This window comes from Scyliorhinus torazame, chromosome 18, assembly GCF_047496885.1.
Source record: "Scyliorhinus torazame isolate Kashiwa2021f chromosome 18, sScyTor2.1, whole genome shotgun sequence".
In the NCBI taxonomy this organism is placed as follows: domain Eukaryota; kingdom Metazoa; phylum Chordata; class Chondrichthyes; order Carcharhiniformes; family Scyliorhinidae; genus Scyliorhinus; species Scyliorhinus torazame.
Window position 1 is genome coordinate 134453905 of NC_092724.1, and position 27676 is coordinate 134481580.

The following is a 27676-nucleotide window of genomic DNA, read 5'->3' on the forward strand; positions in this document are numbered from 1 at the left end:
TTGTTCAAATATAAAGCACAAGTTTTGATTTCTTGTATCTTAACTAGATTTTCAAAGAACAAAAGCTTTCACTGAACTGTACTGCAGCCAATGAGGTAATGTGCAGATTCTGTTTTTCTTCAGCAAATGCTCAGGAGTTTGTTTGATAACGGCATGAAAGTGATTTCCAATGTACGTGCATAAATGCCCGGGGGTGGGGGGGGGGAGGAGGAGAAAGAGAGAGAGAGAGAGAAAGTAGGAAATCATTATTCCCACTGATACCTCAACGGTCCGGTTGACATACTTAAAGGGTCCGTGGACAACCTGCACTGTCCCTTCCACCTTTATCCAGCCACTGCTCCACCCTTCCCGCTAATCCTTTCGCAGCCATCCTCCAAGAAACTTGCCCTGGCACCAGCTGGCATTTACAGAAGCTCCCCAAAGAGGAAAATGCAGCAGCAACTCACTGTTAAATCATGGATGCTAGGTGCATGCAACTGATGCGCAGTCGTAAAAGTGATCAGTCTAATTTCTCGCTGGTGAGGTGGAACTTAGTTTTTAAGGGGGAACTTAATTCAGGTAAGCAGGCCTTTTAATGAGCATGTATGACTTTCTAATGCATGCAAAAGGGTTTCCTGACATTGTTGTCAGGAAGCTTGACCTGACTTTAACCCGTCTTTAAAGTCCCAAGATCTTCATTAAAGCTCATCCAGTTGTCGGGAAACAAATTTTCGTGCCTCATGCTGAATTAAGTTCCCTTTGCCACCTATGTTAAGGCACAGGTATTACTTTCTACCGGAGGAGGCGTACTGAAATATTTTGTAAAGTGAAATCTGAATTGATTTTCTGCTACTACTTAATTTCATTTTTAAAAAAAAGCTGGATTCATTGGGCGCGATTCACCGAAAAAGTCCCATTGTGAGCATGCTTAGCCACGTTTCCCGGCGCTCGCAGTGCCGAGAAACACATGACTATTAAACGCGACTCACGTTGTATAAGGGTCTCATTTAAAAATGCCATCTCGATTTCAGAGGCCCCCGAAGCGATCTCTCCACCCCAGCCTGAACGCATTATGGGAGGGTTCCCCCCCAACCAATCCGATCGCGTGCGCAAAAAATGCCAGCTTGGCACCATGGCAGTGCCCATTTCTCGCTACACTGGGGAGTTCTGGCGAGTGGAGCTCCCCAGTGTTCAAAGCAGGGCTATGTGCGGCCTCGGCTGCGCATTCCCTGTTGAGGCCCCTTATACAACGCAAGTCGCATTGAATAGCTATGCGTTTCTCAGAACTGCGAGTGCCGGGAAATACGCGGCAAAACGTGCTTGCTACAGGACTTTGTTCCCATTTGGGTGAATCGTGCCACTGTCTTGTTCTAATATGCATAGTTGCCAAAAAATGATCATGGCCACAATGGCAGGATTTACGTCACATTGTGATCACGTTGGATCTTGCGAGGCGTTGCGAGACGGGTAGAACCCGGGGTCTCACGGCTTTTATTGGCCACACTGCGTCGCGGCAAACTGACTTTCCGGTGCAGCGTGGCAATTGGATCGCGCCATTGTTTACAGTACAGGTTGTTTACAGTACAGGTCATATAACCCGGTTATTTCCTACTATTTAGAAGTCAAAATGCAAGAGCTCAAGTCAAATTCACTAAGAAAATTTAACTAACAAGGGCTATTCAACTTCATACTATGAGATATTGTGCATCAAAGTTATACTCCAGTTCTAGGGAATAAAGACCTTGATGCAGTATGTAAAGTAAGATCTTGATGCAATACATATTAAAGATTTAAAAATCTAACAACTGCATAATGAAATACTTCTCCAAGCTCTTAGAATATACTCCATAAACCACAGAACATTTTAATCATTTGTGTTTGTATTTAAGGTTACTTGATCCACCCATCTTAATAACATTTTACTCCATTTTCCACTTTTACTCCATGTACAGTCACCTAAAAATAATCAGACATTCTGCTAATACGTGGCACACTCATATTGGATCTCCATCTAGAAGTTTGAATTAAGTCCAAGTCTACACATAACATCTTGTATTTATATAGTGCATTCAGCTGTCACAAGGTGTTTCATAGAAAATTTACCTGCTTGGTTTTTTCCACTTTCAAACACTGGATCTCATTGGTGAGGACTTTTGATCGAGTTCTGCTCTCTCTCATGGCTACTTGACATTCTGAGTTGTGATCTACTGCCTGTTCTGTTCGTAGTACACAAACAAAGCAACAATCTCATACAAAGCACAGACTGTAATTCAACATTTCAGGACAACAGAGCTTCCGCTAGATATGCTCAAATAAAACGTCAAGAAATTCAACAGGATGGTGCAAATGCAATTCTTTGCAGAACATAAAGCAAAAATGTTCAACTTCAATGAGGTGTTGAATTAAGACTACAATGGATCATCTGCTTGTTATATATACTACCTGATCTTCTTGACTTTGGCGATTCTAGTGATGATATCAGAAGATTGCAAGGATGGAATGTGCTTGTACAGAAGTACTGATTCCATGACATTCCACTGTATAACTTGCCGTTCAGGAGCAGGAGTATAATGAGCAGCCAAGCCACTGCAGTGAATTTTACAGTCTCTCTGAAGTTGAAAGTTTGCATATGGAGTTCATGTACATTTCAAATGATGAATAAAACTGCCCTCTCTTCCCAGAATGAATTTATAAGGTTGCCTCTGATGTCAAGAATACAATTGGAAGTCATTCCAACCAATATATTTTTTTCATAGAATTTACAGTGCAGAAGGAGGCCATTCGGCCATCAAGTCTGTACCGGCTCTTGGAAAGAGCACCCTACCCAACCGCACACCTCCACCTTATCCCCATAACCCAGTAACCCCACCCAACACTAAGGGCAATTTAGGACACGAAAGGCAATTTGCATGGCCAATCCACCTAACCTGCACACCTTTGGACTGTGGGAGGAAACCGGAGCACCCGGAGGAAACCCACGCACACACGGGAAGAACGCGCAGACTCCGCACAGACAGTGACCCAAGCCGGGAATCGAACCTGGGACCCTGCAGCTGTGAAGCAATTGTGCTAGTCACTATGCTACCGGGCTGCCCTCAGTGTTAATTGATAGTGTTAATTGTAGAAATTAAGGACGCGATTCTCCGACCCACCGCCGGGTCGGAGAATCGCCGGGGGCTGGAGTGAATCCCGCCCCCGCCGGTTGCCGAAGTCTCCGGCACCGGATATTCGGCGGGGGCGGGAATCGCGCCGCGCCGGTTGGCGGCCCCCCCCCCCCCCCGCGATTCTCCGGCCCGGATGGGCCGAAGTCCCGCCGCTAAAATGCCTGTCCCGCCGGCGTAGATTAAACCACCTACCTTACCAGCGGGACAAGGCAGCGCGCTCCGGGGTCCTGGGGGGGTGGGCGGGGTGATCTGGCCCCGGGGGGTGCCCCCACGGTGGCCTGGCCCGTGATCGGGGCCCACCGATCCGCGGGCGGGCCTGTGCCGTGGGGGCACTCTTTCCCTTCCGCCTCTGCCACGGTCTCCACCATGGCGGAGGCGGAAGAGACTCCCTCCAATGCGCATGCGCGGGAATGCCGTCAGCAGCCGCTAACGCTCCCGCGCATGCGCCGCCCGGAGATGTCATTTCCGCGCCAGCTGGCGGGGCACCAAAGGCCGTTTCCGCCAGCTGGCGGGGCGGAAATTCGTCCGGCGCCGACCTAGCCCCTTAAGGTTGGGGCTCGGCCCCCAAAGATGCGAGCATTCCGCACCTTTGGGGCAGCGCGATGCCTGACTGATTTGCGCCGTTTTGGGCGCCAGTCGGCGGACATCGCGCCGTTTCCGGAGAATTTCGCCTTAAGTGTGTACAGATGAAGGTACGTATTAGATAATTATCTTAGTACATTGACACTGGTGGAGGTTTCTAAAGTTAGGATTTATACATTTGTAATGAAGAGAGATTTAACAGTTTAGCCCTATACTCTCTAGAATTTAGAAGGATGAGGTGAAATCAAATTGAGGTATACAAGTTGATAAAAGGTATGGATAAAGTAGACTTGGAGCGAATTCTTCCTCTTGTGGGGCATTCTAGAACGAGAGGTCATAGCCTTAGGATAAGAGGTAGCAAATTTAAAACAGAGTTGAGGAGAAACTACTTCTCCCAAAGGGTTGTGAATCTGTGGAATTTGCTACCCGAGAGCAGTGGATGCTAGGACAGTGAGTAAATTTAACGAGAAGGTAGACAGCTTTTTAATTGGTAATGGGTTGAAGGATTATGGAGAATGGGCATGATTGCTGAGTTAAGGCCAGGATGAGATCAGCCATGATTGAATGGCGGAGCAGACTCAATGGACCAATTGGCCTAATTCTGCTGCTATATTTTATGAACTTATAATATTTCACATTGTTAATAAATCTAAAATTGAGTAAAGATTGACTTCTTGTCTCCTCCTTCACCAACTGGCTGTCAGAGGTTTAATGCCGTGCAAGCGGGGAGAGGCATCAAAAGCTTTAACAGGGTTTTTTAGGTGGTTCAGACACCATGCATTGCCAGTCGCAAGATAAATGGTATTAGCAACACATTATGCACATGCAGAATTTGTGAAAATTCAGTTGCTTCAAAACTGCAATGTCAACTTCTAAAATGCACATGAAAACCTTATCGATATACAGTTGTACTATTCCACAAATGACCCACAATATAAAACAGAATCACTGAAATGTTGCAGCCCAAGAGGCAACTTGGTCCAACATGTCTGCAGCGGCCTGCCGAATGAGCAAGTCACCCTGACCTCCTCCGCATAATCCTGCACATTTTTCCTTTTCAGATAGCAGTCTAATTCCCCTTTGAATGCTTCAATTGAATCTGCCTCCACCACACTTTCAGGCAGTGCATTCAAGGCCTTAATCATTTACTGCATAAAAACTATTTCCCCCATGTCACATTTATCAATTACTTTAAATCTGGGTGGCACGGTGGCGCAGTGGTTAGCACTGCTATCACACAGCGCTGAGGAACCGGGTTCGATCCCGGCCCACTGTACTTGTGGAGTTTGCACATTCTCCCCGTGACTGGGTGGGTATCACACCAACAACCCAAAGATGTGCAGGGTAGGTGAATTGGCCATGCTAAATTGCCCCTTAATTAGAAAAAAAGAATTGGGCAGTCTAAATTTATATTAAAAAATTACCTTAAATCTGTGCCTTCTCGCTCTCAATTCTTTCACAAGTGGGAACAGTTTCTCCCGACCTACTCTCTGGAGACCCCTCATGATTTTTAATACCGTTATCAAATCTCCCCACAGCCTTCTTTTCTCCTCAGAAAACAATCTTAACTTATCCAATTTGTCATAATTGACGTTTCTCATCCGTGGAACCATTCTGCTTAATCTTTTCTGCACTCTCTCCAATGCATTCATATCCCTCCTAAGGTGCGGCACCCAGAACTGGGCACATTACTTCAGCTCAGGCTGGACTGGTGTTCTATATAAGTTCAACATAGTCTCCTTGCCCTTGTACTCTATGCACCTAATAATATAACCGAGGATACTGTATGCTTTATTAACTACTCTCTGAAAGTGTCCTGCCACCTTCAATGACTTGTGCACAGACATACCAGGGCGCAACTCTCCCAAAGGGAACAAAGTCCCCTAACGAGCGAGTTTAGCTGCGTGTTTCCTGGCATTCGCAGTGCTAGAAAACAGATGGCTATTCAACACGATTCACGTGAATAATGAGCCTGAACAGGGAATGCGCGGCTAAAGCCGCATATAGCCTTGTTTTGTACAGTGGGGAGCTTCGCTTAAGAGAACGCCCCACTGTGGCGTCCCGATCTCGGAGGTCCTGAAACAATCCCCCCCCCCCCCCCCCCCCCCCAGGTCGAACACACTATGGGAGGGTCCCAGCCCCTCCCTCCCAGCCCCTCCCCCCACCCCCGCATCGGGCAACCCCAGCCCGATCGCACGCGTGCAAAAAAATGCCAGTGTGCGACTTTGGCAGTCCCTCTGCTCCTACACCCCCTTTCGAATTGTGCCCCTAAGTTTATATTGTCTCTCCATGTTCTTCCTACCAAAATGAATCACTTTACATTTCTCTACATTGCACTTGATATCTGCCTGTCCGCCCATTCCATCAACTTGTCTATGTCCTTTTGAAATCTGACACTATCCTCCTCACGTAACAATGCTTCCAACTTTGAAATTGTGCCCTCTAACTTTAAAAAATTTACACAACTACACAAGTATTTCTGACTGGGCCAGCATTTATTGCCCATCCCTAACTGCACCGGCTCTTGGAAAGGACTCCCGACTTAAGCCCACACCTCCACCCTATCCCCGTAACCCAGCAACCCCACCTAACCGAAGGGCAATTTAGCATGGCCAAACCACCCAACCTGCATATCTTTGGGCGGTGGGAATCGAACCTGGAACCCTGGAGCTGTGAAGCAACTGTGCTAACCAGTGTGCTACCGTGCCACCCCTAATATATATTAGGAAAAGCAAGAATCCCAACTGATCTCAGTGGAGCTTACTACAAAGTTCCTGTGCGGGCTACGCACGGACGGTGATCCAGGGCCGGGATTCGAACCCGGGTCCTGAGCGCCGTAGTCCCAGTGCTAGCCACTGCGCCACCGTGCTGCCCTCTTGCATAATGTTATACCGTTATTTATGAAGGGTTGCAAGGAAAATCCGTAATTATAGGCCAATGAGCTTGACGTCCGTGATAATGAAATTGTTGGAAAAGATTCTCAGAGATAGGGGACGCGATTCTCCGCTCCCGCGCCGGTTGGGAGAATCGCCTGGGTCGCCAAATTTTCCCGCGCCGCCGGTCCAACGCCCTCCCGCGATTCTCCCAAGCGGCGAGAACAGCCCCGTCGGGTTCCGCGCGGCGCAGGCCGGAGAATCGCCCGAGACACCCAAAATGGCGATTATCCGGCATCCCTGCTATTCTCAGGCCCGGATGGGCTGAGCAGCCAGCCCAAAACGGCGGGTTCCCCCCGGCGCCGTCCACACCTGGTCGCTGCCGGCGGGAACAGCGCGGGAACGCTGGGGGAGGAGAAGAGGGGGGATCCTGCACTGGGGGGGGGGGTCTCAAATGGCGTGTGGCCCGCAATCGGTGCCCACCGATCGTCGTGCCGTCCTCTCTGAAGGAGGACCTCCTTTCTTCCGCAGCCCCGCAAGATCCGTCTGACATCTTCTTGCGGGGCGGACTCGGAGAGGACGGCAACCACGCATGCGCGGGTGATGCCAGTTATGCGGCGCCGGCCGCGTCATGTATGCGGCGCCGCCTTTACGCTGCGCCAAGGCCTGGCGTGCGTAAATGACGCGCCGCTGCTCCTAGCCCATTATCGGGCCCAGAATCGGTCGGGATAGGGGCCGTTTTGCGCCGTCGTGAACCTCGACGGTGTTCACGATGGCGCGAACACTCTGCCTCCATTTCGGAGAATCCCACCCAGGATCTATGCACATTTGGAAGTGAATGGTCTCATTAGCGACAGACAGCATGGTTTTGTACGAGGGAGGTCATGTCTCACTAATTTGAATGAATTTTTTGAGGTGAGAAAAATGATTGACGAGGGTGGGCCAGGGGGGTTGGGTGGGGTTGAGGTGGACGTGGGTGGGGTGCTTTTCCAAGGGCTGGTGTGGACTCGATGGGCCGGATGGCCTCCTTCTGCGCTGTAAATTCGATGATATGATATGATTCCATGTGGTGAAATAGTGCCAGATTTTATTTTGATTCGGACTTTAAGTGCAAGATGCCACATTTAGGAGCCCTCTCACTTTTGAATCTGGAGGTTGTAGGTTCAAGTTCCACCCCAGGATTTTACATAATCTAGGTTAATACTTTAGAAGGATTGTTCTGACGAAACGTCATTCATCTGAAATGTTAACTCTGCTTCTTTCCATGGATGCTGCATGACCTGAACATTTCCAGCATGTTTTATTTTTATTTCAGATTTCTAGCATCCATAGTATTTTGCTTTTGTGTTGATGCATTGTCAGTGATGCTTTGTTTTGTCCTCCCTGCCTGCCAGTTCAAGTGGATACTAAAAAACTCACAGGTACTAACTGAAAATTCCTGGTGGCATGGCCAACATTTCTCTCTTGTGATGAAGTTGAAGGATTGATGAAAGCAGTGTAGTTAAGCAACTTCCAACAGGTATTTAAATAAAGTGCCACATCGCAGCTCATCAGCAATGGTGAACTCCAGGGAATAAAAGGGCAATGACAGCATGGATAAGAATTAGTGGAGGGACCAGAAAGAAGGGAAATGGTGAACTGTCATTGTTCAGAAAGGCGGTGTCCCCCAAGGGTCACTATCCAGAGTGCTTTTCTTGATATATATCATGACTATATATTTATGGGAAGGCTGTGACATAGTAGTATTGTCACTGGACCAGTAAACCAGAAACCCATGGTATTGCTCTGGGGACTTGTGTTTGAATCCCACCACTGCAAATGGTGAAATTCGAACCCAATAAAAATCCGGAAGCAAAAGTCTGATGATGACCATGAAACCATTGTTGATTGTCATAAAAACCCATCTGGTTCATTAATGTTCTTTAAGGAAGGAAATCTGGCGTCCTTACCTGGTCTGGCTTACATGTGGCTCCAGACCCATAGCAATGTGGTCGACTCTTAAGTGCTCCTCAAGAGCAATAAATACTGGCCCACGTCCCATGAACGAATAAAAAAAATAGACTTGGACGAAGGTGCACAGGGCACAATTTCAAAAGTTGCGGATGACACAAAACTCGGAGGTGTAGTGAACAGTGAGGATGGTGGTGAAAGGCTGGTGGAATGTGGAGAGATATGGCAGATGGAATCTGATGGAGGAATGTGAAGGGATACATTTTGGTAGTAGAAATCAGGAGAGGAAATATAAAAGATCTTTTAAGATGAAAGGGTAGGTTGGGAAAGTGGATATAACAACATATGGGGTCCTAGGTTTTATAAGTAGTGGCATAGGATACAAATACAATGATAACCAATGTTTATAAATCACTGATGCGGCCTCAACTGGAGAGCTGTGTCCAATTTTGGCAATGATCTTTTGGATGGTCTTAGAGATACTGAAGAAAAGATTTACTAGAATGATTTCCGGGATGAGCAATTCTGTCAAGAAGCTGGGGATTTCCTTCAGGTTGAGAGAGATGCTCAAAATCATAAGGGATCAAGACAGAGTAAATAAGAAGAATCTGTTCCATTTGCCAAAATGGCATAGAAGCAGGGAGTACAGATTTACAATGATTGGTAAATGAACCAAGGCCGCATTAGGAACAACTTTTTAAAAACATACAGCAAGTGGTTATGACCTTGAATGCATTGACTGAAAGGGTGATGGAAACAGATTCAATCCTGGCTTTCAAAAGGGAATTAGATAAGTATCATAGAATCCCTACAGTGCAGGAGACCATTCGGCCCATCGAGCCTGCACAGACACTCGGAAAGAGCACCCTATCTAGGCCCATTCCCCTCCTCACCCCCATAACCCCGCACATTGATTATGGCCAATCCACCTAACCTGCACATTTTTGGACTGTGGGAGGAAACTGGAGCACCCGGAGGAAACCCACATAGACAAGGGGAGAATGTGCAAACTCCACACAGTCACCCAAGGCCTAAATCAAACCTGGGTCCTTGGCGCTGTGAGGCAGAAATGCTAACCACTGTGCTTGAAAGAAAATAAGCTGCAGGGCTACAAGTAAAGGGCAGAGGAGTGGGACTAGCTGGATTGTTCTGGCAGACTTACACTAACTTGACAGACCGAACAATATCCTTCTATGAAGCCCTTTTAAAAAAAGGAAAACACCGTCTCTTAAACACAGAAAACATTGGTCTAAATACAAACTTGATAAGATTTTTTTTAAACTAGTTTGATAAAAAACTATTAGCATAACTATTCCACTTTTTGCAAGTTGAAAATGACCTAACTATTCACTCTTTGCAAGTTGAAAAAGAACTATCTAAAGCTCCTGCTGAATTTTAACTAACAGATTAAATGAGAGTGTGGCATCTCTAAATGCTTGGCATCCATGGGTGTGCCACTGCATGAAAATAATTTTAGTAACAAATTGCTTGATGGACACTCATTTTCACTTTTCATTACAGTAATTTGCCACTCTTCTGAGTTCATTTACTTCAGGAATAAAATCTAATTTCACTCACCTACAGCTTTCAAGACATCACTGGGGATGTTATTTCCAGCCAGTTCTAGACGCACCAAGGTCTTGTTTTGTTGTAATGCACAGAGTAATGCCCGACCACCTAACAGACCAATATTATTCCAGCGAAGATCTACAGAAAAGAAACAAAAACAAATTGCAGAGACTACAATGTGCAGCGAGAGAATTAAATCACTGGAAAAACTATTGCAGCTTTTCAAGATGTTAAATTAATTCATTAATGCCCCCTGCCCTATAAAAATGAATTGACGTTGGATAAAATCTAAACTATGATATGCTTCGAAACTTAATCAGTCTCCAATCATGGCAAATTAGTTTATTTCTTATAGCAGACAACTTTTAAAATATTGCACTTTTTCTAAATCTTGAGAAAAAGTGACTTTGTAAATGAGAATTAAACAGTTATCTCTTGCAACACACAATAGCTATGCAACTGGAATACTAACATTATCTTTAATTTTGATGGAAGGTGCTAAAGTTTTTTTAATGGATTAATTCTGAAAAGGGGCCCACATACTCACCCAGTTCCTCCAATGTATTATTGTGCTTTAAAGCCAATGCCAGCTCTCCTACACCTTGGTGATTGATTTGGTTATTGCGTAGGTCTAGATGCTTAAGGGATTTGTTGGCTCTTAATCCCTCACAGAATACACAAAATCCTTCTTCCCACATTCCAAGAGCATTCCATTCCAAAATTAAACTAGAGATAAAAAACAATCTACATTAAGGAATTCTTAAACAGTCGCAACTGGGCTTCAAAGCACTTTGCGTCTTGTCACACACCAACAAAACATACCCAATTATCTACCTATCCTTTTCCAAGTGTAAATAAAAAATTAAGTTATCTCTGTTTAACTGAAGATGCATTTAACTACTGATATGTCATCAATAAACACACGACGAGTGATGAAGGTAACTGAGGCTTTACTATACTAAACAGCAAGCCTCCTGGCCTCTGGGCCCGAACTAGGTTGGAGGCGGAGACTAGCCACCTTTATATTGAGCCCAAGGGGAGGAGCCACAGGCGGAGCCAGCCGGGACAACATGTAACAACATGACACAACACAATGCAATACAGTGGTTCACCACATTCACCCCCTGTTTAAAAAAAAAAAGAGTTTGATCGGGGGTGAAGTGGTCTTAAAGGTCAAGTCTGTTGGGGACCTTGACCTTCCGCCGTGATCGCCTCAGTCCCGGCTGTGGTGTGGGCACCGGTGTCGAGACCTGTGCATCCGGGAGCGTGTTGTCCTCTTCTTCACCCAGTTGTTGAGTCGGTGAAAGGGGGGGGGGGCAGTGTATGGGCGGAGGTGGTGATTGTCGTCGGTGGGCCTGCGAGTGCTAGCTCGCGAGGTAGGTGGGCAGGGGTGGGGGGAGACGGTGTAGGGTCTGGGGTGGTGGGGATGGTCGCTGGGGAACCTGCAGCTGCCAAATCCCGAAGGGAGACTGCGTCCTGTCGCCCGTCCTGATGTGCCACGTAGGCATATTGTGGATTTGCATGGAGGAGCAGGCCCTTCTCGACGAGGGGGTTGGATTTATGGTTCCTCGCATGCTTCCAGAGGAGGACGGGTCCTGGGACTGCCAGCCAGGACGGGAACGAGATCCCGGAGGTGGATTTCCTGGGAAAGCAAACATGTGCTCGTGAGGAGTCTCGTTGGTGGCTGTACACAGAAGCGACCGGATGGAGTGGAGCGCATCGGAGAGGACCTCCTGCCAGCGGGAGACTGGGAGACTTCTAGACCGCAGGGCCAGGAGGACGGCCTTCCAGACCGTCGTGTTCTCCCTCTCCACCTGTCCGTTTCCCCGGGGGTTGTAGCTGGTCGTCCTGCTGGAGGCGATGCCCTTGCTTGAGCGGGAACTGACGCAACTCGTCGCTCATAAAAGGAGGATCCCCGATCACTATGGATGTAAACAGGAAACCCGAACAGGGTGAAAAGACTGTGCAGGGCCTTGATGATGGTGGCAGAGGTCATGTCAGGGCATGGGATGGCGAAGGGGAATCTTGAGTACTCGTCAACAATGTTGAGGAAGTACACGTTACGGTTAGTGGAGGGGAGGGGCCCTTTGTAATCGTTGCCGAGGCTCTCAATGGGGCGAGAGGCCTTTACCAGGTGTGCTCTGTCTGGCCAATAGAAGTGTGGCTTGCACTCCGCACAGACCTGGCAGTCCCTGGTCACGGTCCTGACCTCCTCGATGGAGTAAGGCAGGTTGCGAGCCTTGATGAAGTGAAAAAAACGGGTGACCCCCGGGTGACAGAGGTCATTGTGGAGGACCTGGAGTCGGTCTACTTGTGCGCTGGCGCATGTACCGCGGGATAGGGCATCTGGGGGCTCATTGAGCTTCCCAGGTCGATACAGGATATCGTAGTTGCAGGTGGAGAGCTCGATCCTCCACCTCAGAATCTTGACATTCCTGATCTTGCCCCGCTGTGTGTTATTGAACATGAAGGCAACCGACCGTTGGTCAGTGAGGAGAGTGAATCGCCCGACGGCTAGGTAATGCCTCCAATGTCACACAGCTTCTACGATGGCTTGGGCTTCCTTTTCAACGGAGGAGTGTCGAATTTCAGAGGCATGGACGGTACAGGAGAAAAAGCCACGAGCCTGCTGCCTGGTTGAGGGTAGCGGCCAGAGCAAAGTCTGATGCATCGCTCTCCACCTGGAATGGGATGGACACGTCCACAGCGTGCATCGCGGCTTTGGCAATATCTGCCTTGATGCGATTGAAGGGCAGTCAGGCCTCAGCCGTCAGGGGAAAAATGGTGAACTTGATAAGTGGACGGGCCTTGTCCGCATAATTGGGGACCCACTGGGCATAGTACGAGAAGAACCCCAGGCATCTCTTCAGGGTCTTGGGGCAGTGGGGGAGGGGGAGTTCCAGGATGCGGTCGGGGTCGGGTCCGAGGACTCCGTGTTCCACGACGTAGCCGAGGATGGCTAGGCGGGTTGTGCGCATTTTTCTTTATTATAGGTGAGGTTCAAGAGTTTAGCGGTGTGTAGGAAGTGCCGGAGGTTCTCGTCACGGTCCTGCTGGTCATGGCCGCAGATGGTGACATTGTCTGAATATGGGACCGTGGCCCGCAACCCGTACTGGTCCATTTCTCTTTGGAAGACAGAGACCCCATTGGTGACACCGAAGGGGGACCCTGAGGAAGTGGTAGAGGCGGCCATCTGCCTCGTAGGCAGTGTACTGGCGGTCCTCCGGGCGGATAGGGAGCTGGTGTACATGGAATTCAAGTCAACTGTGGAGAAGACTCGATACTGCGCAATCTGGTTGACCATGTCAGATATGCGGGGGAGGGGGTACGCATCGAGCTGCGTGTACCAGTTGATGGTCTGACTGTAATCGATTACCATCCGGTGCTTCTCCCCAATCTTGATGACCACCACTTGGACTCTCCAGGGGCTGGTACTAGCCTCAACGATCCCCTCTCGCAGGAGTCGTTGGACCTCCGACCTGATAAAGGCCCTGTCCCGGGCACTGTATCGTCTGCTCCTGGTAATGACGGGCTTACAGTCAGGGGTGAGATTTGCGAAGTGTGAGGGTGGAGCGACCTTAAGGGTCGTGAGGCTACAGACGGTGAGGGGGGGCAGGGGTCCACCGAACTTCAAAGTAAGGCTTTGGAGGTGGCACTGGAAGTCGAGCCCCAGTGATAGGGCAGCGCAGAGATGGGGAAGGACGTGGAGTTTATGGTACTCTACGCCTTGTACCATGAGGGTCGCGACACAGTACCCCCGGATGCCAGGGAGATTTTCTGGGTCGCGGGTAAGATTGGGAGGGAGCAGCGCCTTACCGTATCTGGGTGAATGAAGCTGTCTGTACTCCCGGAGTCGAAAAGACAGGCCGTCTCGTGCCCGTTGATCCGGACGGTCATCGTAGACTTCGCGAGGTGGTGCAGCTGGGACTGGTTGAGCGTGATGGAGGCGAGCTTCGGAAGGCGGTTGGTAGGCTGGTCGGAGGTAGTGGCGGCCAGCGTACGGTCGGGTGAGCCGGGTCCCGGGAGGCTGCGGAGTGGTCCCAAGATGGCGGCCCCCCATGAGTCGCGCATGGTGAGAGGCATCGGCGATGGCGTCCAAGATGGCGGCCCCCATGGGTCACAAGTGGCAGGTGGAGGATGCGTTAAAGATAGTGGCCCCCATGGATCACACATGGCAGGTGGCCCAGCAGCTGGGGGCGGCCCCGACGGGCAGCAGGCAGCGCTGCTGGGCCTAGAGGTCTTAGGGGGAGATCGGGCCTGGCAGGCTTTTGCAAAGTGGCCCTTCCTCCAACACCCGTTGCAAGTTGCGTTGCGTGCAGGGCAGCGTTGTCTGGGGTGATTATCCTGGCCGCAAAAGTAGCACCTCGGGCCTCCGGCGTTTGCGGGCCGCTGCGTGGTACAGGCTTGCGTCACACCCGGGTCGGATGATGGCTGTGCCCACGATGTGCACGAGGCTGCCGCGCGGTCGGAGGTGTAGACCTCCATGTTCTGGGAGGCCACCTCCAGCGAGTTGGAGAGGTGCTCTGTCTCCGGGAGGCCGAGTGTACCCCCTTCTAGTAATCTCTGGCGGATATAGTTTGATTGCATGCCTGCGACATAAGCGTCCCTGATCAGCAGCTCCGCGTGCTGGGTAGCCAATATCACCCGGCAATCACAGTTCCGGCAGAGTACACGCAAAGCACGCAGGAATTCTGCGAGTGGTTCCCCAGGGCATTGTCGTCTCGTGGCAAGAAGGTGCCTAGCATACACCTCATTCACATATTGTCCCTTCAGCAGCCTTATTGCCTCCGCATACAAGGGGGCGTCCCTGATGAGAAGAAAGTCTCGTGGGCTCACCCGTGCGTGGAGGATCTGCTTCTTCTGGAGGTCTGTGTAGTCTTCGGTGAAGGATCCGAGGTACGCTTCGAAGCAGCTTAGCCAGTGCTCGAATGTTTCTGTGGCGTCGGCTGCCTGTCCAGCTGCAGGCGATCAGACTTGAATGATGAGTTCATCTTAGACGTTTAGTGTATTAAATTGATATGCCATCAATAAACACACGACGAGTGATGAACGTAACTGAGGCTTAAATACACTAAACAGCAAGCCTCCTGCCTCTGGTCCCGAACTGGGTTGGAGGCGGAGACTAGCCACCTTTATACATGAGCCCGAGGGGAGGAGCCACAGATGGAGCCAGCCGGGACAAGCCCAGGCATGTAACAACATAACACAATGCAATACAATGGTTTACCACAACTACATATGCTCCTTTAAACCCACAAGTTTAAATATATCAGGGAAGACATTTTATTTTCCAATTACTCCTTCCAAGAAAAACGCTAAAAGTAGGTAGTTTTGCACTGTTGGAGGGTCTTGCGGATGAGTGTCAAACCAAGGCCCCACCTTCTTGCCCAGGTGGATGTAAGAGGTCATATGGCACTGTTTTGGAGAGGAGCTGGGGGGGGGTTCATGGTTGCCGAGCCAATATTCATCCCTCAGTCAACATCACAAAAAGAAATTAACTGGTTAATATCACATTGTTGTTGGTGGGAATTTGCTGAGTGTAAATTAACTGCTGTGTTTTTTACACCAGTCAAGTACCATTTACCTGTAAATCCAAAAATCAAACACATCCAAAAACCACATTTTATTTGAACCTCATGGTCCTTTAGCACCGAAAGTCTGTTACCGAAGCCGAGCGAACCTCGCTGACCTCACCCAAACTTTTAGTGCGGGAAGTCAAGTCGTTTGTCTGCATTTTTTTCCCTGCGAATCTGACAAGCAGAATTGCAACTTATTACAGGTAACCTGTAGCTATTATCTAACAGTAGGTCTTACTTTTCTAGCCACTTTATTTACTTTAGACTGTAGCTGCCCTAGTCTCCAGCCATTGTAATGTAAAAAAGCCTAGGCCTATATATGTGTTATCCAGCCAAATCGGTTTTGTTCCTCTAATTTCAAGACACCAGACGCAGACAGGATTTTTCTTTCACCGGTTCATTCAAGCATGCAGGGAAGTCTGCCTCCACAAGGTGGCACACAGGCTCCCTGAGCGATACATTGCAATAATAATTATATCTTTGCTTATCTTACAAGTAACTTGCATATACCAATCACAAATATACATTTGTTCTGAGGTCGTTGATATCTAATTGCAGCTAATCGTTCTAATTACATAATTTATGTCAGGGTGAATATAATTTATCAGTTACAATCTCTAAACACTTGCCCAAGTATAGTATTCAGTTACTAATGACGCATACCTACATGGTTACACCAACCAAACAGCCCCACCTGCAGATCGGCTGTTATGGCTATCTCTTTGTGGCTTATCAAAGTTCTCACTCTTTTTAAAAAATTTTTAAAATAAATATTTTATTGAAAATTTTTGGTCAACCAACACAGTACATTGTGCATCCTTTACACAATATTATAACAACACAAATAACAATGACCTATTTTACAAACAAAAAAAATGAATAAATAATAAATAACAAAAATGAAAACTAACCCTAATTGGCAACTGCCTTATCACAAGTAACACTCTCCAAAAATAATTTTACAGTCCAATATATAATTATCTGTCGCAACGACCTATACATATTATACAGTATATATTAACAACCCTGAGAGTCCTTCTGGTTCCTCCTCCTCCACCCCCCCCCCGATTCCTGGGCTGCTGCTGCTGCCTTCTTTTTTCCATTCCATCTATCTTTCTGCGAGGTATTCGACGAACGGTTGCCACCGCCTGGTGAACCCTTGAGCCGACCCCCTTAGAACGAACTTAATCCGCTCTAGCTTTATAAACCCTGCCATGTCATTTATCCAGGTCTCCACACCCGGGGGCTTGGCTTCTTTCCACATTAACAATATCCTGCGCCGGCTACTAGGGACGCAAAGGCCAAAACATCGGCCTCTCTCGCCTCCTGCACTCCCGGCTCTTGTGCAACCCCAAATATAGCCAATCCCCAGCTTGGTTCGACCCGGACCCCCACTACTTTTGAAAGCACCTTTGTCACCCCCATCCAAAACCCCTGTAGTGCCGGGCATGACCAAAACATATGGGTATGATTCGCTGGGCTTCTCGAGCACCTCGCACACCTATCCTCCACCCCAAAAAATTTACTGAGCCGTGCTCCAGTCATATGCGTCCTATGTAATACCTTAAACTGAATCAGGCTTAGCCTGGCACACGAGGACGACGAGTTTACCCTGCTTAGGGCATCTGCCCACAGCCCCTCCTCGATCTCCTCCCCCAGCTCTTCTTCCATTTCCCTTTTAGTTCATCTACCATAGTCTCCCCTTCGTCCCTCATTTCCCTATATATATCTGACACCTTACCATCCCCCACCCATGTCTTTGAGATCACTCTGTCCTGTACCTCTTGTGTCGGGAGCTGCGGGATTTCCCTCAACTGTTGCCTCGCAAAAGCCCTCAGTTGCATATACCTGAATGCATTCCCTTGGGGCAACCCATATTTCTCGGTCAGCGCTCCCAGACTCGCGAACTTCCCATCCACAAACAGATCTTTCAGTTGCGTTATTCCTGCTCTTTGCCACATTCCATATCCCCCATCCATTCCCTCCGGGGCAAACCTATGGTTGTTTCTTATCGGGGACCCCGCCAAGGCTCCAGTCTTTCCCCTATGCCGTCTCCACTGTCCCCAAATCTTCAGTGTAGCCACCACCACCGGGCTTGTGGTGTAGTTCCTCGGTGAGAACGGCAATGGGGCTGTCACCATAGCCTGTAGGCTAGTGCCCCTACAGGACGCCCTCTCTAATCTCTTCCACGCCGCTCCCTCCTCCTCTCCCATCCACTTACTCACCATTGAAATATTAGCGGCCCAATAATACTCACTTAGGCTCAGTAGTGCCAGCCCCCCCCTATCCCTGCTACGCTGTAAGAATCCCTTCCTCACTCTTGGGGTCTTCCCGGCCCACACAAAACCCATGAAGCTCTTTTCAATCCTTTTAAAAAAAGCCTTCGTGATCACCACCGGGAGGCACTGAAACACAAAGAGGAATCTCGGGAGGACCACCATCTTAACTGCCTGCACCCTCCCTGCCAGTGACAGGGATACCATATCCCATCTCTTGAAATCCTCCTCCATTTGTTCCACCAACCGCGTTAAATTTAACCTATGCAATGTGCCCCAATTCTTGGCTATCTGGATCCCCAGGTAACGAAAGTCCCTTGTTACCTTCCTCAACTGTAGGTCCTCTATTTCTCTACTCTGCTCCCCTGGATGCACCACAAACAACTCACTTTTCCCCATGTTCAATTTATACCCTGAAAAATCCCCAAACTCCCCAAGTATCCGCACTATTTCTGGCATCCCCTCCGCCGGGTCTGCCACGTATAGTAGCAAATCGTCCGCATACAAAGATACCCGGTGTTCTTCTCCTCCTCTAAGTACTCCCCTCCACTTCTTGGAACCCCTCAACGCTATCGCCAGGGGCTCAATCGCCAGTGCAAACAATAATGGGGACCGAGGGCATCCCTGCCTTGTCCCTCTATGGAGCCGAAAATAGGCAGATCCCCGTCCATTCGTGAACATGCTCGCCATCGGGGCCCTATACAACAGCTGCACCCATCTAACATACCCCTCTCCAAAACCAAATCTCCTCAACACCTCCCACAAATAATCCCACTCCACTCTATCAAATGCTTTCTCGGCATCCATCGCCACTACTATCTCCGTATCCCCCTCTGGTGGGGCCATCATCATTACCCCCAACAGCCTCCGTATATTCGTGTTCAGCTGTCTCCCCTTCACAAACCCAGTTTGGTCCTCGTGGACCACCCCCGGGACACATTCCTCTATTCTCATTGCCATTACCTTGGCCAGGATCGTGGCATCTACATTTAGGAGGGAAATAGGTCTATAGGACCCGCATTGTAGCGGGTCCTTTTCCTTCTTTAAGAGAAGCGATATCGTTGCTTCAGACATAGTCGGGGGCAGTTGTCCCCTTTCCTTTGCCTCATTAAAGGTCCTCGTCAATACCGGGGCGAGCAAGTCCACATATTTTCTATAGAATTCGACTGGGAATCCATCCGGTCCCGGGGCCTTTCCCGCCTGCATGCTCCTAATTCCTTTCACCACTTCTTCTACCTCGATCTGTGCTCCCAGTCCCACCCTTTCCTGTTCTTCCACCTTGGGAAATTCCAGCCGATCCAAGAAGCCCATCATTCTCTCCCTCCCATCCGGGGGTTGAGCTTCATATAATTTTTTATAAAATGCCGTGAACACTCCATTCACTCTCTCCGCTCCCCGCTCCATCTCTCCTTCCTCATCCCTCACTCCCCCTATTTCCCTCGCTGCTCCCCTTTTCCTCAATTGGTGTGCCAGCAACCTGCTCGCCTTCTCCCCATATTCGTACTGTACACCCTGTGCCTTCCTCCATTGTGCCTCTGCAGTGCCCGTAGTCAGCAAGTCAAATTCTACATGTAGCCTTTGCCTTTCCCTGTACAGTCCCTCCTCCGGTGCTTCCGCATATTGTCTGTCCACCCTCAAAAGTTCTTGCAGCAACCGCTCACGTTCCTTACTCTCCTGCTTCCCTTTATGTGCCCTTATTGATATCAGCTCCCCTCTAACCACCGCCTTCAACGCCTCTCAGACCACTCCCACCTGGACCTCCCCATTATCATTGAGTTCCAAGTACTTTTCAATGCACCCCCTCACCCTTAGACACACACCCTCATCTGCCATTAGTCCCATGTCCATTCTCCAGGGTGGGCGCCCTCCTGTTTCCTCCCCTATCTCCAAGTCTACCCAGTGTGGAGCGTGATCCAAAATGGCTATAGCCGTATACTCCGTTCCCCTCACCTTCGGGATCAACGCCCTTCCCAGCACAAAAAAGTCTATTCGCGAGTAGACTTTATGGACATAGGAGAAAAACGAGAACTCCTTACTCCTAGGTCTGCTAAATCTCCACGGGTCTACACCTCCCATCTGCTCCATAAAATCTTTAAGTACCTTGGCTGCTGCCGGCCTCCTTCCAGTCCTGGACTTCGACCTATCCAGCCCTGGTTCCAACACCGTATTAAAATCTCCCCCCATTATCAGCTTTCCCATCTCTAGGTCCGGAATGCGTCCTAGCATCCGCCTCATAAAATTGGCATCATCCCAGTTCGGGGCATATACGTTTACCAAAACCACCGTCTCCCCCTGTAGTTTGCCACTCACCATCACGTATCTGCCCCCGTTATCTGCCACTATAGTCTTTGCCTCGAACATTACCCGCTTCCCCACTAATATAGCCACCCCCCTGTTTTTCGCATCTAGCCCCGAATGGAACACCTGCCCCACCCATCCTTTGCGTAGCCTAACCTGGTCTATCAGTTTCAGGTGCGTTTCCTGTAACATAACCACATCTGCCTTAAGTTTCTTAAGGTGTGCGAGTACCCGTGCCCTCTTTATCGGCCCGTTCAGCCCTCTCACGTTCTACGTGATCAGCCGGGTTGGGGGGCTTCCTACCACCCCCCCCCCCCCCCCCCCCCCCACACCCCTGTCGATTAGCCATCCCCTTTTTCCAGCTCCTCACCCGGTTCCCACGCAGCTGTATCTCCCCCAGGCGGTCCCCCCCTCCCATACCAGCTCCCCCCTCTCCCCAGCAGCAGCAACCCAGTAATTCCCCCCTCCCACCCCCCCCCCCCCCGCTAGCGTAATTACTCCCCCCATGTTGCTCCCAGAAGTCAGCAAACTCTGGCCGACCTCGGCTTCCCCCCGTGACCTCGGCTCGCACCGTGCGACGCCCCCTCCTTCCTGCTTCTCTATTCCCACCATGATTATCATAGCGCGGGAACCAAGCCCGCGCTTCTCCCTTGGCCCCGCCCCCAATGGCCAACGCCCCATCTCCTCCACCTCCCCTCCTCACCACCTGTGGAAGAGAGAAAAGTTACCACATCGCAGGATTAGTACATAAAACTCCTCTTTCCCCCCTTTTTAACCCCCCTCTTCGCCCCCCACATTCGCCCCACCACTTTGTTCAAACGTTCTTCTTAATAACCCGCTCATTCCAGTTTTTCTTCCACAATAAAAGTCCACGCTTCATCCGCCGTCTCAAAGTAGTGGTGCCTCCCTCGATATGTGACCCACAGTCTTGCCGGTTGCAGCATTCCAAATTTTATCTTCTTTTTATGAAGCACCGCCTTGGCCCGATTAAAGCTTGCCCTCCTTCTCGCCACCTCCGCACTCCAGTCTTGATAAACGCGGATCACCGCGTTCTCCCATTTACTGCTCCGAGTTTTCTTTGCCCATCTAAGGACCATTTCTCTATCCTTAAAACGGAGGAATCTCACCACTATGGCTCTGGGAATTTCTCCTGCTTTCGGTCCTCGCGCCATCACTCGGTATGCTCCCTCCACCTCCAACGGACCCGCCGGGGCCTCCGCTCCCATTAACGAGTGCAGCATCGTGCTCACACATGCCCCGACGTCCGCTCCCTCCGCACCTTCAGGAAGACCAAGAATCCTCAGGTTTTTCCTCCTTGCGTTGTTCTCCAGTGCCTCCAACCTTTCTACACATCGTTTCTGATGTGCCTCATGCGTCTCCGTCTTCACCACCAGGCCCTGTATGTCGTCCTCATTCTCGGCTGCCTTTGCCTTCACGACCCGAAGCTCCCGCTCCTGGGTCTTTTGTTCCTCCTTTAGCCCTTCGATCGCCTGTAGTATTGGGGCCAACAGCTCTTTCTTCATTTCCTTTTTGAGCTCTTCCACACAGCATTTCAAGAACTCTTGTTGTTCAGGGCCCCATGTTAAACTGCCACCTTCCGACGCCATCTTGGTTTTTGCTTGCCTTCCTTGCCGCTGTTCTAAAGGATCCACTGCAATCCGGCCACTTTCTCCTCCTTTTTTCATCCGTATCCAGGGGGGATTCCCTTCTGGTTTACCGCACAGTGTTTTTAGCCGTCAAAATTGCCGTTGGGGCTCCTATCAAGAGCCCAAAAGTCCGTTTCACCGGGAGCTGCCGAAACGTGCGACTCAGCTGGTCATCGCCGCACCCGGAAGTAACGTTCTCACTCTTATGTCGCATGTTCATGCAGCCCATCAAAAATTGTGGGAACTTCACAGAAACAACTTCACAGCAGTTCCCTATGGGAATTTTGCTGTACTTAATCCACAGGGGAACTCTATTGCATTCAATGATTTTATCCCCTTCAATGTGAATCTGAAAACCAAGTTATCCAAAACGCAATCGGCCTCAAGGATTCTGGATAAAGGATATGCGACCTGTATTACATCAGTAACTTCACTTCAAAAGATACTTAATTGGCTGTAAAGTGTCATGAGATGCCTAGCTGCACTGAAAACCACCAAATAATTGCAAGTCTCTCCTTTCTTTACATTCAGAGGTTAATTTATTGCTGTTATTGAGGGAAGCTAGTTCAAAAATACTTTTGTAAAAAGTTACCCTGTCAGTTGTAATTTCTTAACTTTGATACTTAGGACTAATTATATTCAAACATGACTATAATTTAAGGTGACTTGAAACACGGCCCATGTAAAGAGATATTCCAAAACTGATAGCATCATGTCCTCATTTTCTTAACATAATGACAATATGCTAAATACTAACATCAGGTGCACAGATTATTAAATACAGAATGAAAGTTGCACTGAAGAGTTAGTGTTTACAATATAATTAATGCATGTGTATCAAATAATTGGCAGCATTTTATTAGCAGAAATAAAGGATTAGGGTGTATAGAGGATGCAAACAAGAAGCTGTAGAATAGAAACAAAATCAAAGTTAAACCTCTGACACGAGTAATTTAGATCAGTTTGGTGAAAAAATAATTTTTAGAAACAAGCTACATCGTTAAGGTTCTGGTTATAATCACAATTCACTGTTTTGCTTTAGTTCAGTGAATTCTCATTAGCAAAAGGTTTGAAAAATATAAATGTTGCTGACCATTGTGTGTAATACAATGAAAAGGAAAATCTGATCCAAATGCTTCCCAACTTGAATGCTATGAAATAATTTGCACTGTACTTGTACTGGGGAGTGAAAGGCTTCATAAAAAACGTATTGGTCTTGCCAAAAGAAAATGCCATTTCTGATTTGCACTCTCTATGTTCTTGTGTGAAAGATAATTTGAAAGCCACCTGCTTAGCTACTGATCTGATGGAGTAATTCCTACCTCTTGAGAGATTTGTTGTGCCGCAGTAGTTTCCCCAGTGTTTCAGCTCCAGCTGCTCGCAGGTTATTACCCTTACACACAAAATCATTCAGTTAGGAACTTAAATGTTTACTGGGCAACAATATTACGATTATATAGATCAAATATAATTGTTACAATATACAGACATATTAGGCAGTGTTACAGAAGTGAAGGTTAAGACTGCATGTCCCATTAAAGAAGCAGCAGTGGTTTCTCAAAACTCATACTGTGGAAAGCTAATTTATGTTGCTATAATAACACACCAAATCTTGTTTTCCTCCCTATATATACGGTTAAACATATTTTCAAACGCTCATCATGGATCAGAATAAAGTACACATTACAAATAAAAATTGAAAGAGCAGAGGTGAGAAGCTTAGAATTTTTGAGGAATTTCATCCGAGATGGGCTTAGAGTCGGTAAATAAACTGCTTTTTGGCTCAAATTTCCAATCAGTAAAGTATAATGCACTGTGCAAAGATTTGCATATGCTAGATTCAGCAAAATCCGTTGTTCAGTGTGATATTTAAAATATAAATTCAATGAGAATAGTACAGCAAATACTGTTAACATGGTTGTAAATGAATTTACAGCATGGAAAATTGCATGAAGAAAAACAATGAAAATTGAAAAAAAGGGCATCTTTTTTATCATGGATTTGGAAAGATTTGTCCTATAGTTGAGGAATAATTTGCAAATAGGCAAAAGGTAGAGAAATACTGAAGTTTTCTCCAAAGACTTTTTATAACTCACTGAAATGGAATAGCTGCCACTACTCTATTCTTCCCCCATCACATGCTATTAAGTTGTACACATCAAATTTGTATCACATTAAATACTTTTTATGTGGTATAAAAGGAATATGATTAAACTGAATACTGAAATGATCTTGCTGATAATCTTCACAGTGAGTTACTCAACAGTTTCTATTGTGAGAATTAAAAAAGACCATTCATCCTCTGCCCCAAAGCTTGTTGCTACATTTTACTTTCTATTATCTTATCACATCTCCAGAGTCAATAGCCATTGACACTCACCTTCATGTCTAACATTTGGATTGTGGTGTTTGCACATAGCCCATACAACAGCAGTTTGGCACCTAAGAAAACAAAAAGCATTGAGACAGTTATTAGAGATCTACAAAGGGAAAGCATTCCACAATCTTTTTGATTACAAAACTATTCACTCATTATTCCTATTTACTATATTAAATAGAAACAATATGCAAAATTATGAAAATTGTATATGCTCCATTTCTCCCGTTGCCCATCACCAGCCATGTAACTTCTGCAGCCACGCGTGCAGGTAAACTACTCAGAGAGCAAAGCCGCTGGCTATATACAGCATGGGCTATGTATGGATACCTTAGAGTCAAAATGCTCTTCTAATTTCCTTTCAATATGAGGTATTCATTTTCCATTGGGGATGTCACTATAGCAGCACTGTTATACCAAGGTCCCCCTCTAAGGAAAAGACCTATTCTAGCAGACCAAGCCACGTACGTCTGTAAATTTAAAAGCAGAAAGTACGAAAACAGAGCTAAAAAAAATTTTAAATGAACATTGATCCCAACTCATTACAAATGGTGCTGGTATGGAGTATTGTAGGCCAAATTTGAATTGTTTTATTTTCCTATCTTTATTGCTTAATAACCCATATTCTATTCGCACAACAGCAGTCTCTCTCTCACTCTCAAAGTACCATGCCCTAAGAGAGTATTGGCAACCCGAGATCTCCATGCTAATCTTGTGTTGGAGGGGTGGACCATCTTTGTTGGCGGTGCATTCATCCAGTTTGCGAGGCTCTTTAGAAAGATGGTTCTTTGTCTACTTCGATCTTTTTTACGTTGATCTTTTTCATCAGCAAAATACTTTCTAAATCATGATTTCTTATTGCATGCACGAGAAATTCCATCATTCTCTTCCTGATCTTGGTCAGAGCAGAATTCTTTTGGTTTCAGATTTTACCAGCACCTGTGCACTCGTAGTGTGACCTGCCCAAGATATCTTTATTATTCACCTCAAAAGCCACAGGCTCTCCGGTCTTAATTCTTCTCTGCATTGCTTCACTGATCATTCAACACACACTTCCATATGTCAAAATCAGTGTGATGTAGCATTCCAGGATTTTCAGCTTTGCTTCATGGCTAAGTTTGAGTTGATTGTAATCTTTTTCACTTTTTGAACTGCATCTTTGGTCACTCCAATTGTTCATCTTATTTCTTGGTTGCACTTTCTGTCCGATCTTAACATACTTCTGAGGTAACAAAATGTGTCCCCTGCTTGACCTTTTAATTCTTTTTTTAAAAAAAAAGAGTACCCAATTCACTTTTTCCAATTAAGGGGCAATTTTAGCGTTGTCGATGCACCTACCCCGCACGTCTTTGGGTTGTGGGGGCGAAACCCACGCAAACACGGGAAGAATGTGCAAACTCCACACGGACAGTGACCTAGAGCCAGGATCGAACCTGGGACCTCGGCGCCGTGAGGCAGCAATGCGCCAACGTGCTGCCTGACCTTTTAATTTTTTATTGTGATCTTACATTTTGGTATGGTTTTATTTTTGGACACTACTAGGCATTTTGTTTTCTTACAATTTATGCTCAACCCTTTCTCTTGTCACTTTCATCCACTGCTCCACTTTATCCAAAATATCTCTGATTCAGAGTCGACAACAAGAATTTCTCTTCAGTCGACAATAAGAATTCTATTATCAGTTTATCTTACATTATTAAAGTTTCAAAAATATTTTATATTAAAAGATGTTTCATTTATACCAAACATAATATCAAAACAGTTTCAACATAGAAAACGGATGTTACATAAATGCAATATTAGAAAAGCACAACCAACCAAATAAATCCCACCCAGGAAAGAAACAAAACCCCCACCCCCCCCCCATCAGCTGATGGTGATTGATGCTTTAAAGCAGGAAATGAATGGCTGCCACTTCAGGTAGAACCCCTCGACCGACCCCCTCACAGTGTACTTGACCTTCTCCAGATGTAGAAATTCTATGAGGTCACCCAACCAGACTGAGGCACTGGGCAGAGTAGACGGTCTCGTTCACAACGGTCTCGTTCACAACAGATCTTACCTCTGGGCTATTAGTAAGACCAAGGCAAGAACATCCGCCTTCACCCCCGTCTGCAACCTCGGTGTGTTCATTTCCAAGAATATGGACACCAAAGGACAAGATTCCAGATCAATATCAAGAATCGCCGAAGAAGGAGGCCCAAAAGCTTATCATCCTTGCGACCTCAGTATTGTCAATGTTGCCATTAATTTTCACCGACCCTCATCTAAATGCAGCTACAAAGAATTACAAGTCCTATGACTCTTTTTGGCAACACTAGTTTGTCAGTGTCCTCGTCAATCTTTTTCTTTCAATGAACAGCATGCAAAGTAAAAGAAAGGCCTTATAGTTTCATTATTTCTGGAGAGTCTTGCTGTGTACAAATAGACTGACATTTTTGTCTTAAAGCAGTGACCTCACTTCAAAAAAGAATTGTGTGAAGTACTGAGATGTTGCTCACTGATGTGATAGGAGCAAGCCTTTTGTTTTCTAATAACTGCTGCATGTGATAAGTAATATAAGTACACAGGAATAACAAGGCCATTAGTCGCTAAATTACATGAAGATCACAAAACAATACACCGCCAACTGAAATATTTCTTAATACAAATCACCTTGACTTTAAGCGATTTAGCGTGAATGGACTGAACATAGGAAGGAAGGAATGCATCTTGATAGTTTAATATTTCTGCATTAGAACATACATTTAATTTTGTCACAGGTCTTTGTCCATCCCTGATGAGATTATTAATGGATTATTATCATACCTTCTTCATTTAGCATGCAGTCACAAAGCGTTAACTCTGTGAATACTATGTCATTCATTAAAACTTTTCCCAGGATAGCACACGTGTCAACAGAAAGAGACTGTGTGGAGAGATCCAACCTTTTCCTCAAGTTTCCATCACAACCATCACGCAATTGATTCAGAATACATTCCTGTGGTTCGACACAAGCTTCTTTACAAAGGCAAAGGTAAGTTCTCTTGAAATCATCCATCATTTTAATGTCTGTCAGACTCGAACTCACTCCGATTATTCAACGTAACATTTTTCTGTGAAAAAGAGCGCAAGAGCAAATATAACCAGCTAAGTAGTCTGACTTTGATATAATTATTTTTCCCTACTTCAAAACCTTGTGCCTGCCCATGAAGAAAGATAGAAATTAAACATAGTTCTCAAATTAGAAACGAGAATCAAAAATGCAACATGTCTCGGGCAAGACAACATTCGCATGCACAACCGCCTTGACAACAGTAGAAGAATGCAAAAAGATGCAAATCCGCACTGCCTTCATTACCTAAATTTAATTGCATATTTATAGTTTGAGTGCTGTACCACATCTA

General features: G+C 47.0%; 1 protein-coding gene across 4 annotated transcripts in view; it reads right to left on the reverse strand.

The window, feature by feature from the left end:
• Nucleotides 1-27676, reverse strand: part of lrrc45 (leucine rich repeat containing 45) — a 129779-nt gene that overhangs the window by 98553 nt on the left and 3550 nt on the right. For 3 of the 4 annotated variants that reach the window (XM_072483427.1, XM_072483425.1, XM_072483426.1), the window contains exons 2-7: nt 27099-27385; nt 24294-24355; nt 23236-23306; nt 10665-10843; nt 10127-10255; nt 2083-2195 (exon numbers count right to left, since the gene is read on the reverse strand). In XM_072483427.1, the coding sequence (XP_072339528.1) occupies nt 2083-2195; nt 10127-10255; nt 10665-10843; nt 23236-23306; nt 24294-24355; nt 27099-27333 (789 nt within the window). In that variant the 5' untranslated portion in view covers nt 27334-27385. The remainder of the gene's footprint in view (nt 1-2082; nt 2196-10126; nt 10256-10664; nt 10844-23235; nt 23307-24293; nt 24356-27098; nt 27386-27676) is intronic. The other variant, XM_072483428.1, reaches the window with a different exon arrangement.